The following is a 19,602-nucleotide window of genomic DNA, read 5'->3' as shown; positions in this document are numbered from 1 at the left end:
GCCTCTCCATCTACTTGTGATTTCTCTCTGTCAAATAAATAAATAAAATCTTTAAAAAAAATTATATTGCAAATACTATGGTGGTCTCAAAACCCCTTCTCCAACTTCAGGATACTATCCCCAAACTAGTAGATTCTATGACAAACATGACTATACTCACCACCTCTTTGGGAAAATATTTTAAGAATGTGATAGAGATGCCCAAATGGGTGGCCAGATTTAAATTTCAATGTCAAAATTACCTTTTATAGACAACAGGATGTTATCACATCAGTACTTCTTCATTCAGTAGTACCTGAATCACAGGGATAATATGGTGAGAAATGGGACCACCAGGAAGTCGAAATGTTCTAAATCAAGGACAGAGTAGGTGATTTTTGACCGTTTGCTCCTCTGGAAGCAATGTGCAGCTTTTAGAAGAGGTGTTAAAGAACTGACCAGTAGGTCAGGTTCCAGTCTGGACAAGAGCACACACTGGAGAAAACCCAGGGGAAGGTCACCATATTGCAGACAGCTGAGCTGAATAAAAATGCCAGCCGGAGACAATCATCAATCAAAGAATCTTGAGGAGAGGGTAGAAAACCTTGGATAAATTAAGCCCCCAGGTATTCCCCCAATTGTGTTTCTTATTTTAACATTCCTTCTTTAAACCTTCTTTCAGTTCCTGTTACAATAACCTTCTTTCTATATAGTGAAAGGCATTAAGGAGTAGTGAGAAGAATAATAAATGAGGAGATGGAAGGCCTGACTCAAGCTGGGAAGAATGGAACAGAGTACATTCTAGATGAATTCAGAGAAGAGGTCTAATGTCATCTCTTTCCCACACTAAACATGTGAAATGCAATACAGTTACAAGCTCTTTGAGCCTCAGGATATTAATTTGTGAATTTTTTTTAAAAGATTTTATTTATTTATTTGACAGAGATCACAAGTAGGCAGAGAGGCAGGCAGAGAGAGAGGAAGGGAAGCAGGCTCCCCGCTGAGCAGAGAGCCCAATGTGGGGCTCGATCCCAGGACCCCGAGATCATGACCTGAGCTGAAGGCAGAGGCTTAAACCACTGAGCCACCCAGGCGCCCCTTAATTTGTGAATTTGGTTTGATAAGTCATGCCTGCTAGGACTCTTGGAAAGTGTATGGAGTATATAAAGCACATGGCACATTGCCTGGCATATCTCAGAACTTGGGTGAATGAGAGTTAGTGCTGTCATTATGTAGATATCAAATTCTGCCACCCCCACCCATGTCTTCTCAGAAAAGATAAAGTGCTATAGGACATGCTATAGCCAATCAGACAAAAATGTTCCTCAGCAAGTAAAACTTTATAAAAATTTCCCCTCAAATTTTGTGTTATTTAATTTGGGTTTAGGAATATCTCCTCCAGGTGGATGTAATTCACAGTTCCTAAAATTTGTGTGAAGGAACAACTCTTCCACTCACTCACTGTTTCACCGTAGAGATTCAGAATATTGACAAATTACAGTGAAGACAGCTTAATTAATTTTGCTTTGGATGAAGTGGGCAATGGCTAGGTCATGGCACAGTGTCAGCTCAGTGGCTTCTGTGTGTTTAATCTCAATGGAGCACCATCTATATTTCCAGAAATTCCTTACAAATGATGTGCATAAAATGCCCGGTGCATGCACTGTTATCAACTGTGCTAGGACAAGAATACAGAAGTCCTTCCATTCACATTCCAGATCAGAATTTCTCTCTGGCTTACTCATGATCCAAGAGTAACACCTAATAGCGGTTTGCCACTCCAGACATTTGGGTTTTAACTCTGAGGCACACCATTTCAGGGAACTGTCTGTGCTCATGATAATTTCAGGTTCATCTGGCCTATCAGCTAGCTTCATGTAAAATTAACTTCCACTGAAAGAAAGTTCAGTTCTGAAAGTTTCTGAAAGTTCAGTTCTGAAAGTTTCCAGAAGCCCAAAACTGCCATATGTAACTGCATTAAAACTTTGACAAGTCTCATTTGGACTTTCCACCTATACTTATGCACCCCTCCATTTTACTTTTCCTTAGGTATTTGAAGATCCCACATTGTCCTTAAGGGATGATTGCTCATATATGTTAACATCCTATGGACAGGTACTGAGTCATTATACTAGCATTCCCAGAAGTAGTGCAGTGCTTTCCAAAGACTAGGTATTCAATAAAAGTTTGGGGAATAAAGGATCCAGTGAACATGAGTTCTAATTTATTAAGCACTGTTTCTTATACATTCTTAAAAAAGCTAAGCAAATCCATGCATATATAATTTAATTTTACATAACAAGAAATTAAAAAGTATAGGAATGCCAACATCTGAATATCTTTTAGATTTTTTTCTCCTGACTGCAATTATCGGAATATAGATTTTGTTCACATTTCTAAAGGAATAGCCTATAGCAATGCCATGTTCTTCCAGATGACAAAATAAGATAAATGTCTACACAATTTCTTTTACAAAACAAAACTTGCTATTAAAATTCATTACAGCAGAGGCACCAGGATGGTTCACTTGGTTGAGCATCCAACTCTTGCTATCCACTCGGGTTGTGACTTCAGGGTTGTGACATCGAGCCTGGCATCAGGCTCCAGGCTGAGCACAGAGTCTGCTAAGGTTTCTCTCTCCCTCTCTCTCTGCTCCTCCTTGCCTGACTCATTGTCTGTCTGTCTCTCTCTCTCTCAAATAAATACATCTTTTAAAAAATAAAATAAAAAAAATTCATTATAACACTAAATGTGTGACCAATGTCATCCATAAACTTGTAGATTTCGAAGCTAATTAAATCTAAATTAAATTAAATCTATGTTAAAGAAACAATATTTGAACAAATACATTATGTTAAAAAAGAATAAATTTTCAAGTTACACAATAATTTGGGAACACATAGGCATATCTACCGTATTCCTTTCAGCCCCAAACCAGACCTAAGTTCTATGAAGACTAACTGCCCTTTCCCAAACACAAAGTGAAAAACCTGCCTCAGGTTTTTCTCTAGGAGCAAGAGAAATGACGGGACTTGGCCCTAGAAGGCCCAGTGGCCCCAGAAGTAGAAGTGGACCAGGCCGAAATTCTGGCTCGGGCACTCTCTTCTTCATCTTGCAAAGCCTCCTCATACGAAGATGGGAAAGAGCTCGGGTCAGTCCCATGAACCTTGGCCAGAAACTCCAGGACTTTCATCTTGGTGGTTTCAGCGTGGGCTCTCGGGCCCCACAGGAATTCGAACTGTGCCGGATCACTGTCGGCCACCTGCCGGTACTCCAGGTACTTTTCCTTCACGAAATCTTTGGTGATGAGCTCCCTGGGCTCCCCAAAGATGGCGTGCTTCTGCCCGGCATATATCCCCGTCAAATTCAGAACTTCCCACACTTCCTCTTCGGTGGCACTGTTGCCCTTCATGAAGATCACACCCAGGATAAAGATCAGGATGCCGGTCTTCGGCATGCCCTCTTCACCATCCAGCACCCCATCATAGGTGAGGCCCAATTTGATGAAGAGGCCATAACAGTGGTTGGTGGGATCCACTCTCTTCACATCAAGGCCAAAGACCATCTCCATGTGCTCACAGGCTCTCAGGAAGATCTCGGTGAAGTGGTCTTCATACTCTTTGATGACGACCTTCATATCTGCCTCTGTCACGGGCTCTTTCATGTGATACTTGAAGAGCATGAAATTGACCAATGAAATCACTTTCTCATCTAGAGCACGTATGGGAACATTCTTGGGGGTGGGCCCAGCCCATGAGGTGCCAACCTCTTCTTCTTGGCCACTGGCGCCCTCATTCAATTCACCTGATGAGGTGGTTGTCATGGCGATGGAAGATGAGCAGAAACTCTGATGACTCTCAGGGGTACTGGGTTTACCAGCATCAGGAGCCTCCTTGGAACTGCCAGGTATCAGAGGATAAGAGGAGAGATGGGTCTCTTGCAGAGTCTTGGAGACCTGGTCAACCTCCATATCTTGGATCTCACTGCAGGTCTGAAAGCACTGATCATATAAGCATTGTGGCTTCTTTTGGTGCTGAGGCATGCTGACCTTTATGAGTAGCAATAGACAGGAGTGAGGAGAGGAGAGTGGGCAAAGGGGAATCACGGCCTAAGAGGAAGAAGGAGACGTGAGTGGCCTCAGCTGCTCAACCCCACTGGGGTGGCTCTGATAAAACTGCCTCCAGTGGACTTCTCCTGGGAACACTCTTCTAGGGCCTCACAGGTCTCCCAACCATTTGGTTGCTATGCCCCTGAAGAACAATGAAGGAAGGAGTCTGAATGCTCCTGAGGATGAAGCCAGCAAGACTGTGTGGAAGCTATCTATACTGCTGGTGGTGGTCCCCCCACTTCTCACTTTGTTGGCTTACTTTGAATCCAGGCAGGTCCTGGGATCCCTTCGTTTGCTGACCTAACATTGTCCCTTCAGAACAAAGCCTCCACTTTCTGATTCGTAGAGAGTAATTAGGGCACATGTCTACTGACAGCCTCTCCCATAGCCTCTCAGTGCTGACAACAGCTCAGGGCAGGATTCCTCATGATCTGCACTCTCCTGGTGTCAGCAGACCCTCAGTATTCACTCTGGGTTCTTGACTTGGCAACTGGTGGGGTCTCAGGTCTGACACTTCCATGTAATGTCAACCCTTCTGTATTTAAGAATGCCTTATCCTCACGAGTTTCCTGAGAAGGAAGTGAAGAAGGGCGGTTCCTTTCCCCCTCTTTTAAGGGTTTCCTGGACTGACAGAAGGAGGTAGAAACTGTAAAGGTCCCTCTTTTCCGGGGTGGGTACATCTGCCTGTGGGATCTCACTCAAGTTCCTACTGTGACCTGTGAGAGGATCTGGATCCCTTTCCTTGATGACCTCTTATGATATAGGTACATACACCAAGGATCCCAGCTGTCTCCAACCCCCCAAAGAAGGGGGATCTTCTCCTGTAGTCTCTGTGCAGAGTTCTCTGGACTGATAAAGATCCAGGGTCTCTTTGATGACCCTATGTTTTGGGGTGGATCCTTTTCAGTTCTGACTCTGTATGTCCACATGGACTCCAGTACCGCCTGGTCACCCTGTCCACTGCTGAATCTGACTATGTCCCAATCCCCTAGGTGCCCAGCGCAGGAAGTGAACTAGAAGACTCCTGACCGTCATTGTCTGGGACCTTTGCCCTTCAGACGTAACTCAATGAAAACTGCCAGGGTCTAGGACTCCTGACTGAACAAATGCTTTAAGTTCCTGAGCCCCAGAGGAAGAAAGGAAAAGTCCCCTCTGCCTGCCATCCCTTCCCTGGGCCTCTCAGGGCTGACAACAGGAGAGGGGCTCTGTGCAGCCCCTCTGCCATCAATCAGTTGGTCGGTCCCACCATCCTCACAAGTGCTAGTCCAATACTGGTAGGTGATGTGCCCGCTGCCATCGATTACCTGGGGTTCCACCTTCCAATCAAGGCCCCACGTGTCTAAGACACTCAGAAGGGAAGTGTGGCAACACCTCATCTGCCGGACAGGGAAGACCTGACCACAGGGGTTTAAAGCTGTGCCACAACCTCTACCCGCGATCTGGGGAAACATGAGCACTCACTCGGGGTCATCGCCGGGACTCCTACTGGAGACCCCGTGGGGCCTGAGGCTCCTTCTTTTCCCACAGGACACCGCCTGCCTCAGGCTAACCTCTAGCCTGCCTCAGGCTAAGCTCTCACTTCCCTCAGACTCTGGAGGCTGAAGTCAGCAATATTCCACCGCCCCTGCCCGAGCCCTCCCGGGGCTCACAGACTGGCCGAGGCTCACCGAGTCCGCCACTGTCTGGGGTCGATGAGCCCCTCAGGACTCACTCGGGAGGCCTTTTCTGGACTACCAAGAGGTCAACAACAGAAACGCTGTCACCTCGATCAGATCGCAAACAGGAAGTGTGTCGTAGACCAGCCTGATAGACGGGGTTGGGGTTACCCGGAGTTGGACCGCGGCTCTCGGCTCATGTGTCCCCTCATTTCTGTGATACGGGGTCTCCTCAGCTCTCATTTGGAATCTTACTTGACTCCAAGCAGACCCTGGGAATCCTCCCTCTGCTGATGTGGTTCCACGCACCTCAGGTCGAATCCCGTACAGCCCCAGACGGATCGCCGCACAGCCAGACAGTCTTGTAGAGGAAATCAGGGGCGTCACATCCGGTTACACCTTCCTGGGGTCTTCCGGGCCAATAGCAAGGGCAGGGCTGTGCGTGCCAGGTTCTTTCACGGTGGTGGTTGCTGCTGGTCCCTCATTAGAGTCCTGCTGACTTCTTGTAGCCTTGGAATTAATCCCGCCCGTGATCCTGTGTCATGCCTCTCAGCATATGTCCTCCCGCCCCTGGAACCCTCAAGAGGAAATCGAGCGGATGCTTCAGTTGGAGAGCCCTGCCTGGGTCAGCAGGGCTCAAAGTAGGCACTGGCCCATGTCTGTGTGACCCACCGTCATTCTCTGATTTTGGCCTCTTCTGTCCTCCTTCCTAGGAGTTCTCATTTTGGCTCCTTTCTTGTGACTTAAGGCTTTCTGGGAAATGCCGTAGCTTGGCAAACTCTTGGTGACTTTACCTCCTGAAACCCTTGCCGGGTGTGGAATGGGTCACGTCCCAGCCTCAGTGTAAAATGAAGCTGGAACGCAAAACAGGCAGGGGCGGGGATCTATGGTGGGCTATCAGAGATGAAGGCTGGAATCAAGATATACTTATTTCACAGACAGAAATCACAAGTAGTCAGAGAGGCAGGCGGGTAGGGTGGGGTGGGGAAGCAGGCTTCCTCCAGAGCAGAGAGCTCCATGCTGGGCTTGATCCCAGGACCCTGGTATCATGACCTGAGCCAAAGGCAGAGGGTTTAGCCCGCTGAGCTACCCAGGCGCCCCTTGGAATCAAGATACAGTAATTAAACCAGAAGCTACCTGATGAATAGGAAGGACAGACATTTGGGGCACTCCCATCCTCCTCGGGTCCAATCTCCTGTGAGTTCTCCTGTTGGCTGAATTGAATCGCCATCCTGACGCCTCCGAATTGTGTTTAGTTATTTTTTTAAGACTTTGTTTATTTATTTATTTGACAGAGGGAGATCACAAGTAGGCAGAAAAGCAGGCAGAGAGAGAGGAGGACGCAGGCTCCCTGCTGAGCAGAGAGCCTGATGCGGGGCTCGATCCCAGGACCCTGGGATCATGACCTGAGCCAAAAGCAGGGGCTTTAACCCACTGAGCCACCAAGGCACCCCACGAATTGTGTTTAGAAAAGTGCAGAACAGACAAGACTGAAGAATGAATCTGAAGCCAAATAGGTTAAGGACTGGCATACCATATCAACAGATCAATTTTAAAAATGTATTTCAATTGATAGAGAAATGTGTTTCATAAAAATAATCATTATTCTTTCATGAGGGAAGGTATGTTTTCAAAGTAGACAAAGGATATCTACCAAAAAGTCTTCTGCCCATTTTTTTATATGATTGCCTGTTTTGTGTGTGTTGAGTTTGAGGAGTTCATTATAGATCCTGGATATCAACCTTTTGTCTGTACTGTCATTTGCAAATATCTTCTCCCATTCCATGGGTTGCCTCTTTGTTTTTTTTACTGTTTCCTTTGTTGTGCAGAAGCTTTTGATTTTGATGAAGTCCCAAAAGTTTATTTTCGCTTTTGTTTCCTTTGCCTTTGGAGACATATCTTGAAAGAAGTTGCTGTGGCTGATATCGAAGAGATTACTGCCTATGTTCTCCTCTAGGATTCTGATGCATTCCTGTCTCACGTTGAGGTCTTTTATCCATTTTGAGTTTATCTTTGCGTACGGTGTAAGAGAATGGTCGAATTTCATTCTTCTACATATAGCTGTCCAGTTTTCCCAGCACCATTTATTGAAGAGACTGTCTTTTTTCCACTGTATATTTTTTCCTGTTTTGTCGAAGATTAATTGATCATAGAGGTGAGGGTCCATATCTGGGCTCTCTACTCTATTCCACTGGTCTATGTGTCTGTTTTTATGCCAGTACCATGCTGTCTTGGTGATCACAGCTTTGTAATAAAGCTTGAAATCAGGTAACGTGATGCCCTCGTTTTATTTTTGTTTTTCAACATTTCCTTAGTGATTCAGGGTCTCTTCTGATTCCATACAAATTTCTGGATTATCTGCTCCAGCTCTTTGAAGAATCCTGGTGGAATTTTGATCGGAATGGCATTAAAAGTATAGATTGCTCTAGGCAGTATAGACATTTTAACAATGTTTATTCTTCCGATCCAAGAGCATGGAATGGTCTTCTATCTTTTTGTGTCTTCTTTAATTTCCTTCATTAGTGTTCTGTAGTTCCTCAAGTACAGATCCTTTACCTTTTTGATTAGGTTTATTCCCAGGTATCTTATGGTTCTTGGTGCTATAGTAAATGGAATCGATTCTCCAATTTTCCTTTCTGTATTTTCATTGTTAGTGTATAAGAAAGCCACTGATTTCTGCACATTGACCCCAGAGTAAAAATCATATTTCATGTGGAAAACTTGAAACCTTTTAATATTGAGAAGAAGAGAAAAATGCCTGCTTTCACCATTTGTAGTCTATATTTTAATAAACACACACACAAAAAGTAACGGGAAACAGTAGTAATCACAGAGATAGAAACCAGAAAACAAGAAACAATGTCAGTATAATTAACATGAATAAAGTGTATATGAGGAAAATATACTAATGTTAAACTATTAAATCAATAAAAATGCCTTTAAATAAAATTACTGGCTATGAGGTCAATAAACAAAGAGACACTTTCTTTTTGGTAGCAACGTAGGATAATGAATTAAAGAATATCTTGTAAATTATCATAATAAATACCTGATTCTTAAAAATATATATAATAAAAATATAAGAACTATGGAAAAATTATATAACTATTATTTATTGAAATTGCTAAAGACTTAAGTAAATGGAAAATATGTTTTTACATGGAAGTTTCAATTATGTAAACATGTTAATTTTCCTTGAATTTAACCTATTAATGACCATAATCCCTCATCCTCAATAAAGCCACATAGCTTTTACTTGTAAATGTTTATATATATGTGAATTCTGTGTGAATGCTGACAAGATAATTCTAAAATTTATTCTTTTTAAGGATTTTATTCATTTATTTGAGAGAGAGAGAGAGCATGAGAGGGGAGAAGGTCAGAGGGAGAAGCAGACTCCAGGATGAGTGGGGAGTAATTCTGAAATTTAAATTGGCTTGCAAATGGCTACGAATAGCTAATACACTCTTGGAAAGAAAGATGTGATATTAAATACTGTAGTAATAAGAGTTTGTGGTATAGGTGTTGGCATAGACAAATAGACCAAAAGAAGTGAATACCATGCTCCAAAACAGATGCACTATATCTTGTGTCCTGGTGTATTAAATTTAGCTACTCAGAGAAGTAGGGGAAAGAATATTGTTTTTTTAATAAGAAATCACACTGGTATATTTTGATATTCATATTAAAAACAAATGTGACTAAAATCCTCCCTTACACTTAATAGAAATTCTAGTTCTAAGCAGATTAAAAACTCATTTTAAACCTTTTTATTCTGACAGTTTTCATACTCACGTAAGCGAAGGGTATACCACATTAACATACTAAATGAAAAAAAATCATTCCTAAGTTGCTAAACTGATTTATAAAAATCAGTATTCATTCATAATGAAAAGATGTCTTATCTCATTAGATAAAGGATACTTAGGAAAACTCTACAGTAAACATTATGCTTGCTGTCAATTCACTGAGAGCCTTTAAAACTGGGAAGGAGATGAGGATGCCTGCTATCACCATTTCTACTCAATATTTTAATGAAGATCCTATATAGGGAACTAATGGAAATAAATCAAAGAGATTTGGATTGGAAAATAAGAAACAAAGCTAGCTTATTTCTCAGAACCTCTTGGGACATAATACTCCTAAAACACCCAGTTTGTGTACTGAGCTCAACTGCCTGGGAATGAGTGCACAACTCCTTCCAGTACTGCTGCAGGGGGAAATTCTCTCTGGTTTATCTAAGATACCAAAGTAATTTTTGTGAGCAGTTTTTCATTCCAGGCCTAGTCTCTCAACTCTAAGATACATCATCCGAGTGTTTGGCCTTTGTTTACCACTCCGAGAGCTTTATCTGGCCCACCACCCTATTAAACTTAAAATTACCTCCCATTGAAGAAGTGGCAGTTTCCAAAACCTCAAACTTCCTTGTTTCATGACATTTACACTTGACAATTCTGAAACCCATCCGACCCCCCCAAGAAAAACATAACAATCTTAATATGCATGCTCACACAGAAGAGCTTTAAAGACATAATATAAAATCTGAGAGAACTGAATGGATTTATAGACAAATCCATGCTTATCGTTGGAGATTTAAACGCCTCTCTCCAAGGGATCAGCAATAGTAATAGAAAGGAACTCATCAAGGATTTAGAGGTTATAAATATAGGATAAAGGTATAGAACTGAACAGTAGCACAATCCAACAGGATACAATGATATTTATAGAACACAACCCAACACAACAGAACACATGTTGTTTTCAAGCACACACAGAATATTCAATAAGTTAGACCATATCATGAGTAATAAAAGAACCTCAACAATGGCAAAAGAATGAAATGATACAGAGTGTGTTTTGTGAATATAATGGAATGAAACTAGAAATCAAAAACAGAGCTGTAATGGGGAAATCTCCAAACCATTGGAAATTAAACATACCTCTAAAATATATATAGGCAAAGAGTATTTCTCAAGGTAAATTTAAAATTGTGTTCAAATAAATAAATGAAAAAATAAAATACAGTAAATCAAAATCTGTGGAATGCAGGTAAGGCAGTAATTCAAAAAAATTTATAGCACGAATTGCTTATCCTAGCGTATCAGTTTTCTCTTCCTGCCTTAACAAATTACCATCAATTTAGCAGCTTAAAACAACAAAAATGTATTATTTTACAATTCTACAGGTACAAAGTCTGACATGAGGTCATTGTGTTGCCACGACTGTAGTACTTTCTACAAGCTCTAGGGTCAATCAACCAAGAAAATATTGCAATGCTTACTGTGGATTCACCAAACAAAAGAACTGAAAAATATGTGAAACCAAAGCTGATAGAATTGAAAAGAAACACAGATAAATCTATAAGTATGTTTGGAGTTGCTGAGAGTTTAGCTCAGCTACTCCATGGTATTTTTGCCTTGGCATTCATTTTGTTTGGCCAAGCAGCCTGCAGGGACCTTAAACTGACATTAACCTCTCCTGCAAATGCATGCACTAGGTAGCATCCTGAAGACTCACAAGCAAATGTTAAGTTCCTGATACAACTTCACCAACAGCTCTTTTGATCAAGTTTCTCCCCTCCCTCCCAGAACCTTTTCTTTGATGTACCCCTTAGATAAGATCCCTGTGTAATTCACCAAAACTCTGCTTCTTTGGTTTGAATTGACCAATCCAGCCTTAGCCTGGGACTCACCCAGGAACACTAATAAAGACATGTGTTCCATGTCCTGCCTCTTTCTACATTCAGCTTTGATCTCCCTATGTGGTCCCTCAAGGCATGTACTTCCTCCAAGATCTGTAAGTAGTAAACTCAATTTCATTTTCTTTTGTGGTACGTTGTTGAACTACATAGCTTACTATGTAGCACTTTGTGCTCCACTTAACAAATGTTAATTTTATAAAGACATAAGAAGAGTGTTCAACACTCCTCTCTCAACAAGTGATAGAACACATACAAGATACAAAATCAACAAGGATTTAAAAGAACCATCAACCAACAGACTCTAAAAATATTTATGAACATTCTACACAAAACCAGGGGAATGCACATTCTTTTCAAGATCCTATGCAATATATACCAAGATAGACCATATCCTAATTGATAAAAGAAACCTCAACAAATTGAAAATAATTATATTCATAACAGAGTATGCTCTCTGACCATAATGGAATCAATATTAAAATCAATTAACAGAAGAACAAGAAAACACCAAATATTTACAAACTAAAAAACACACTTCTAAATACACCATGGGTCAAAGAGGAAGTCTCTAAAGAAATTTAAAAATGCACAAACTGAATTAAAATAAAAATATAACATTTCAAAATTTGTGTGCGCACAGCTAAAGCAGTGCTGAGTAAAATTTATAGCAGTAAGATAGTGCTTTTAAAAAGTGGAGGCGGGGAAGGTGGAAAATTCTCAAATCTGTAATCTAAACTCATACCACAAGAACCTAAATAAGAAAGAGCAAAATAAACCCAGAGCATGGGAAGGAAAAAAATGGCAAGGAGCAGAACTTGATGAAAGTATAAGCAAGCAACAAAAAGAGGAGACAATTAATGAAACAAAGAGTTGGTGTTTTTTGTGGGCTTTTTTAAAGGAAGAATCAGTAACATTGATAAACTTCTAGTAAGACTGACAAAGAAAAAAGAAAAAAGTTACTAAAGTCTGAAAGGAACAGAACATCATACTGACAGAAAATAATAATAATAATGATAAGAATGAGTATAGTTATTATCATTGACAAAAATTCAGCAACTGTTTGTGACAAAAGTCTTAGGAAATAATAGAGGGGAGTTCCTTCAACTTGATAATGAACATCTATGAAAATCCCTATTTTGACATTATACTTAATGGTGAAAGACTCAATGACTTCCCCTTAAGATAGAGAACAAGGTCAAGACGTCCACTCTCACCACTGCTATTTAACATGCTGCTAGATTCCTAGACAGCCCATTAAGGCAAGAAAGAAAATAAAAGTCATAAGGATTACATATGAGTAGATAATCCTCTGCCTCTTTGAAGATGTCATGACTGTGCATATAAAAAATCCCAAGAAATCTATAAAACAACTCCTAGGCCTAATAAGTGATTGCAGCATGGTTGCAGGCTATAGGATCAACATACAAACATCAGTTGTATTTTTTTAAGATTTTATTATTTATTTGACAGAGAGAGAGAGATAGCAGGAGGAGGGACAGGCAGAGGGAGAAATGGGTCCCTGTTGAGCAGAGAGCCCCATTTGGAACTTAATCCCAGGACCCTGAGATCATGACCTGAGCCTAAGGGAGATACCAAACTAACTGAGCCATCCAGGCACCAGTAGTTTAAGTTCAATACACTATCAATAAACATATAGAAACTACAGATGCAATACCATTGACAATTGCTCAAAAAAACCCCTAAATCTGAAATACAAAGGTATAGATCTAAGAAAACATCAGACCTTGTTTACTGAAAAGAACAAAATCCAGAGATCAAATACATTTTTTTTTAAAGATTTTATTTATTTATTTGATAGACAGAGACCACAAGTGGGCAGAGAGGCAGGCAGAGACAGAGAGAGGGGGAAGCAGGCTCCCCGCTAAGCAGAGAGCCCAATGCGGGGCTCGATCCCAGGACCCTGGGATCATGACCTGAGCCGAAGGCAGAGGCTTTAACCCACTGAGCCACCCAGGTGCCCCCAAATACAGTTTTTAAAAGATTGAATTTTTTGTTTATATGAGAGAGAGAGAGAGAGGGAAAGCACAAGTCAGGAGGAAAGGCAGATGGAGAAGGAGAAGCAGAAACCCTGCTAAGCAGGGAGCCCAATTTGGACCTCAATCCCTGAACCCTAGGATCATGACCTGACCCAAAGGCAGACGCTTAACCAACTGAGCCAACCAGGCACCCAGAAATAATATATAAATAAATGGAGTGCTTTAGCATGTTCACAGATTAAAAGAATCAACATAGTAATGGTATCAATTCTTATCAATTAATTAATTAAACCTATTAATAAATAGGTTTAACACAATTCCTATCAAAATGTTAGCAATATTTTTTATATACATAATCTTGTCTAAAAATTTATACAGAAAGGCAAAGGAACTAGAATAGCTAAAACAATTTTTAAAAAGAAAAGTAAAATGAGAAGAACTGCTTTATCAGATTTTGAGACATTATTTAGCTATAGTAATCAAGATTCTGTGATATTGATGGTTGGATGGACATATAGATGATTGGAACAGAATAGAGACTGTAGAAATAACCCCACATAACTATGGACAACTGATTTTCAACAATGTTGCAAAAGTAATTAGATGGAGGATGAATAGATTTTATTAAAACGGATGTTGGAGCAATTGAACATTCATTAGGGAAAAAACAAACTTTGACCTAAACTTGATATCTTACATAAAAATAAATTCAAATATGGGGCGCCTGGGTGGCTCAGTGGGTTAAAGCCTCTGCCTTCGGCTCAGGTCATGATCCCAGGGTCCTGGGATCAAGCCCCGCATCGGACTCTCTGCTCGGTGGGGAGCCTGCTTCCTCCTCTCTCTCTCTGCCTGCCTCTCTGCCTACTTGTGATCTCTGTCAAATAAATAAATAAAATCTTTAAAAATAATAATAATAAATTCAAATATAACAGATTTAAATGTAAAATGTAAAGTTATGAAATTTTTTTTTAGATTTTTTAATTTTTATTTATTTGACAGAGAGAGATCACAAGTAGGCAGAGAGGCAGGCAGAGAGAGAGGAGGAAGCAGCCTCCCTGCTGAGCAGAGAGCCTGATGCGGGACTTGATCCCAGGAACCTGAGATCATGACCTGAGCTGAAGGCAGCGGCTTAACCCACTGAGCCACCCAGGCACCCCAAATTTATGAAATTTTTTAAAGAAATGTTGTAACAGGGTGCTTGGGTAGGTCAGTCGGTTTAAGCATTCATCTATGTAAAAAAGATTTATATGTGGAATATCTAAAGATCTCTGAAAGCTCAATATTTAAAAAAGGAAACAATTTAATTAGGAAATAGACAGGGTGCATGGGGGGCTCAGTTGGTTGTCAGACTCTTGATTTCAGGTTGGGCTATGATCTCCCTGCTGTGAGAGCCCCTATTGGGCTCTGTGCTCAGTAGGAGTCTGCTTGAGGATTCGCTCTCTCCTTCTCTCTTTGCCCCTCTCCCTGCTTTAACACAAAAACAAGTAAATCTTAAAAAAAAAAAAAAGTTAAAGACATCGTGAAATAAAAAATACATATAGTGGTCTCTGCTCCCATTCCTGGAACAGAGCCCCTAAAATCCTAAATGATAAGAACATTAGGAATATCTCACATCTCTTGTTGTAATATTTGTCTTTGACCCCATCCCTGACACAAGGATTCAAAACCCCTTGTGATTTCCTAAGTGGTGAGAGCACTAGGGCCATAATTTTTTCTAATGAGGTGACTCTGGGTGGACTCCTGGATGACTCCTGGATGGGGGCTGGTCACCAGAAAGGCCAACCAAGCCATGATTAGAAGCTTGGAAATATCAGCCTCTCTCCCCATTATCCAGAGGGGAGAGAGGGGCATTGATCATGTCTACTTGAGGAAGCCACCATAAAATCCCAATAGTGGGTCGGGAGAACTTCCAGTAGGGCAAATAACAGATCTCACCCTATGGACCTCTTCATCCAGCTATTCATCTATATTGTTCATCGTATCATTTAATAAATTCTATGAGTTGCTCTAGAAAATGAATCAAACCCAAGAAGGGGGTCTTGGGAACCTCTGAAGTTGGCTAGAAGCATAGGTGACAACCTGGGCCTGCAACTGGTGTTCTAAATGTGTGTTGCTGGGGGAGGAGGAAGTGTTGGGGCTGGGGAACAAGGTGGTGGATGGTGACAGTGTTGTGGAACGGAGCCCTCATCTTTGGGTGGATAGTGTCAGAACTGAGTTAAATTGTAGGATACCCAGCTGGTGTCACAGAGAATTGTTTGTTATGGAGAAAAAACCGTCCATATATCTGGTGACCAGAATTGTCAGAAGTATGAGTGTTCTGTGTATCTAGTAAAGGAGACACATGGGACAGAAATATATAGTATGGAAGAAATGGATTTTTCCTTACAGAAGAAAGTAGAAAATTGAATTTTTTCCTATACAGATATGAAGAGACATTTTCCTGAAGAGGATATGCAGATAGCAAGGAAGCACATGGAAAGAAGTTCAACTTCACTACACTTCAGGAAAATGTAAAATAAGGATGACATTGAGACACTTCCATATACTTATCAGAACACTTAAAATTTTAAAAAAATGGTAACAATACCAAATGTTGATAACAATGCAGAGAAACTAGAAGACCCATACATTGTTGGTGGGAATGTAAAATGGTACAGCAACTCTGCATATTAGTGAAAAGTAAAAAAAACAAAAAACAAAAAACAAAAACCCAAAACACTAAATATATATTCACAATATGAACTAGAAATTATACAACTGATTATTTATCCCAGAAAATGAAATCTTATGTCCACAAAGAAAATCTATACATAATTGTTCACAGTAGCCTATTCCATTATTTAAAAACTGTCATTATGAAAAATTATTCCTGCTAACCACATTCTCTGATATGCCAGTTTAGGATCATCTTTTTCAAAGTGAACAAATATTTATCTTTATTTTTACATTGCAAATGTGATAACTACAAATTTGAAACTGAATTTTTTAAAAGATTTGATTTATTTATTTGACAGAAAGAGAGATCACGAGTAAGCAGAGAGGCAGACAGAGAGAGAGGGGGAAGCAGGTTCCCCGTGACCAGAGAGCCCAATGTGGGGCTCGATCCCAGAACCCTGAGATCATGACCCAAGTCGAAGGCAGAACCTTAACCCACTGAACCACCCAGGCACCTGAAAACTGAAAATTTGAAATGTGCAGCCAAGTATAAAGAAAAATACAAACTCCCATCAGAGAAACACAGTTATTTTAACACAAGTGGTAAATTTCTCTCTGATCTTTTAATATGTACATGTCTGGAGGAGTCAAGATGGCGGAGAAGTAGCAGGCTGAGACTGCTTCAGCTAGCCGGAGATCAGCTAGATAGCTTATCTAAAGATTGCAAACACCTGAAAATCCATCGGCAGATCGAAGAGAAGAAGAACAGCAATTCTGGAAACAGAAAAACAACCACTTTCTGAAAGGTGTTTTCCTTTTTTTTTAAATTCTTTTCTTTTCTTTTTTCTTTTTTTTGTTCTTTTTTCTTTTTTTTTCTTTCTTCCTTTTTGAACCTCTTTTTATCCCCTTTTTCCCCCCTCACGATTTTGGATCTCTTCTAATTTGGTTAAAGCATTTTTTCCTGGGGTTGTTGCCACCCTTTTAGTATTTTACTTGCCCCTTCATATACTCTTATCTGGACAAAATGACAAGACGGAAAAATTCAACACAAAAAAAAGAACAAGAGGCAGTACCGAAGGCTAGGGACCTAATCAATACAGACATTGGTAATATGTCAGATCTAGAGTTCAGAATGACAATTCTCAAGGTTCTAGCCGGGCTCGCAAAAGGCATGGAAGATATTAGAGAAACCCTCTCGAGAGATATAAAAGCCCTTTCTGGAGAAATAAAAGAACTAAAATCTAACCAAGTTGAAATAAAAAAAGCTATTAATGAAGTGCAATCAAAAATGGAGGCTCTCACTGCTAGGATAAATGAGGCAGAAGAAAGAATTAGTGATATAGAAGACCAAATGACAGAGAATAAAGAAGCTGAGCAAAAGAGGGACAAACAGCTACTGGACCACGAGGGGAGAATTGGAGAGATAAGTGACACCATAAGATGAAACAACATTAGAATAATTGGGATTCCAGAAGAAGAAGAAAGAGAGAGGGGAGCAGAAGGTATACTGGAGAGAATTATTGGGGAGAATTTCCCCAATATGGCAAAGGGAACGAGCATCAAAATTCAGGAGGTTCAGAGAACGCCCCTCAAAATCAATAGGAATAGGCCCACACCCCGTCACCTAATAGTAAAATTTACAAGTCTCAGTGACAAAGAGAAAATCCTGAAAGCAGCCCGGGAAAAGAAGTCTGTAACATACAATGGTAAAAATATTAGATTGGCAGCTGACTTATCCACAGAGACCTGGCAGGCCAGAAAGAGCTGGCATGATATTTTCAGAGCACTAAACGAGAAAAACATGCAGCCAAGAATACTATATCCAGCTAGGCTATCATTGAAAATAGAAGGAGAGATTAAAAGCTTCCAGGACAAACAAAAACTGAAAGAATTTGCAAATACCAAACCAGCTCTACAGGAAATATTGAAAGGGGTCCTCTAAGCAAAGAGAGAGCCTACAAGTGGTAGATCAGAAAGGAACAGAGACCATATACAGTAACAGTCACCTTACAGGCAATACAATGGCACTAAATTCATATCTCTCAATAGTTACCCTGAATGTGAATGGGCTAAATGCCCCTGTCAAAAGACACAGGGTATCAGAATGGATAAAAAAACAAAACCCATCTATATGTTGCCTCCAAGAAACTCATTTTAAGCCCGAAGACACCTCCAGATTTAAAGTGAGGGGGTGGAAAAGAATTTACCATGCTAATGCACATCAGAAGAAAGCAGGAGTGGCAATCCTTATATCAGATCAATTAGATTTTAAGCCAAAGACTATAATAAGAGATGAGGAAGGACACTATATCATACTCAAAGGGTCTGTCCAACAAGAAGATTTAACAATTTTAAATATCTATGCCCCCAACGTGGGAGCAGCCAACTATATAAACCAATTAATAACAAAATCAAAGAAACACATCAACAATAATACAATAATAGTGGGGGACTTTAACACTCCCCTCACTGAAATGGACAGATCATCCAAGCAAAAGATCAGCAAGGAAATAAAGGCCTTAAACGACACACTGGACCAGATGGACATCACAGATATATTCAGAACATTTCATCCCAAAGCAACAGAATACACATTCTTCTCTAGTGCACATGGAACATTCTCCAGAATAGATCACATCCTCGGTCCTAAATCAGGACTCAACCGGTATCAAAAGATTGGGATCATTCCCTGCATATTTTCAGACCACAATGCTCTAAAGCTAGAACTCAACCACAAAAGGAAGTTTGGAAAGAACCCAAATACATGGAGACTAAACAGCATCCTTCTAAAGAATGAATGGGTCAACCAGGAAATTAAAGAAGAATTGAAAAAAATCATGGAAACAAATGATAATGAAAATACAACGGTTCAAAATCTGTGGGACACAACAAAGGCAGTCCTGAGAGGAAAATATATAGCGGTACAAGCCTTTCTCAAGAAACAAGAAAGGTCTCAGGTACACAACCTAACCCTACACCTAAAGGAGCTGGAGAAAGAACAAGAAAGAAACCCTAAGCCCAGCAGGAGGAGAGAAATCATAAAGATCAGAGCAGAAATCAACGAAATAGAAACCAAAAAAACAATAGAACAAATTAACGAAACTAGGAGCTGGTTCTTTGAAAGAATTAATAAAATTGATAAACCCCTGGCCCGACTTATCAAAAAGAAAAGAGAAAGGACCCAAATAAATAAAATCATGAATGAAAGAGGAGAGATCACAACTAACACCAAAGAAATACAAACTATTATAAGAACATACTATGAGCAACTCTACGCCAATAAATTTGACAATCTGGAAGAAATGGATGCATTCCTAGAAACATATAAACTACCACAACTGAACCAGGAAGAAATAGAAAGCCTGAACAGACCCATAACCAGTAAGGAGATTGAAACAGTCATTAAAAATCTCCAAACAAACAAAAGCCCAGGGCCAGACGGCTTCCCGGGGGAATTCTACCAAACATTTAAAGAAGAACTAATTCCTATTCTCCTGAAACTGTTCC

At 40.4% G+C, this 19,602-nt stretch overlaps 1 protein-coding gene across 4 annotated transcripts; it reads right to left on the bottom strand.

The window, feature by feature from the left end:
* Window positions 1-2,856: 2,856 nt before the first annotated feature.
* Window positions 2,857-6,126, bottom strand: LOC116583231 (melanoma-associated antigen B16-like). Of its 4 annotated transcripts, none has more exons than XM_032331269.1 (2): window positions 6,052-6,126; window positions 2,857-4,087 (listed from the first exon to the last, which is right to left on the bottom strand). In XM_032331269.1, exon 2 carries the CDS (start codon window positions 4,019-4,021, stop codon window positions 2,987-2,989), a length of 1,035 nt encoding a protein of 344 aa, XP_032187160.1. In that variant the 5' UTR covers window positions 4,022-4,087; window positions 6,052-6,126; the 3' UTR covers window positions 2,857-2,986. The 4 variants fall into 4 exon arrangements, with proteins under 4 accessions (XP_032187160.1, XP_032187159.1, XP_032187161.1 ...); XM_032331268.1 differs by having other exon boundaries at window positions 5,998-6,061; XM_032331270.1 differs by lacking the exon at window positions 6,052-6,126 and adding an exon at window positions 5,755-5,832.
* Between the last annotated feature and the right edge of the window lie 13,476 nt (window positions 6,127-19,602).

Source organism: Mustela erminea, chromosome X (genome assembly GCF_009829155.1).
Source record: "Mustela erminea isolate mMusErm1 chromosome X, mMusErm1.Pri, whole genome shotgun sequence".
NCBI lineage: Eukaryota > Metazoa > Chordata > Mammalia > Carnivora > Mustelidae > Mustela > Mustela erminea.
This window is presented reverse-complemented; position numbering and strand designations above follow the sequence as displayed.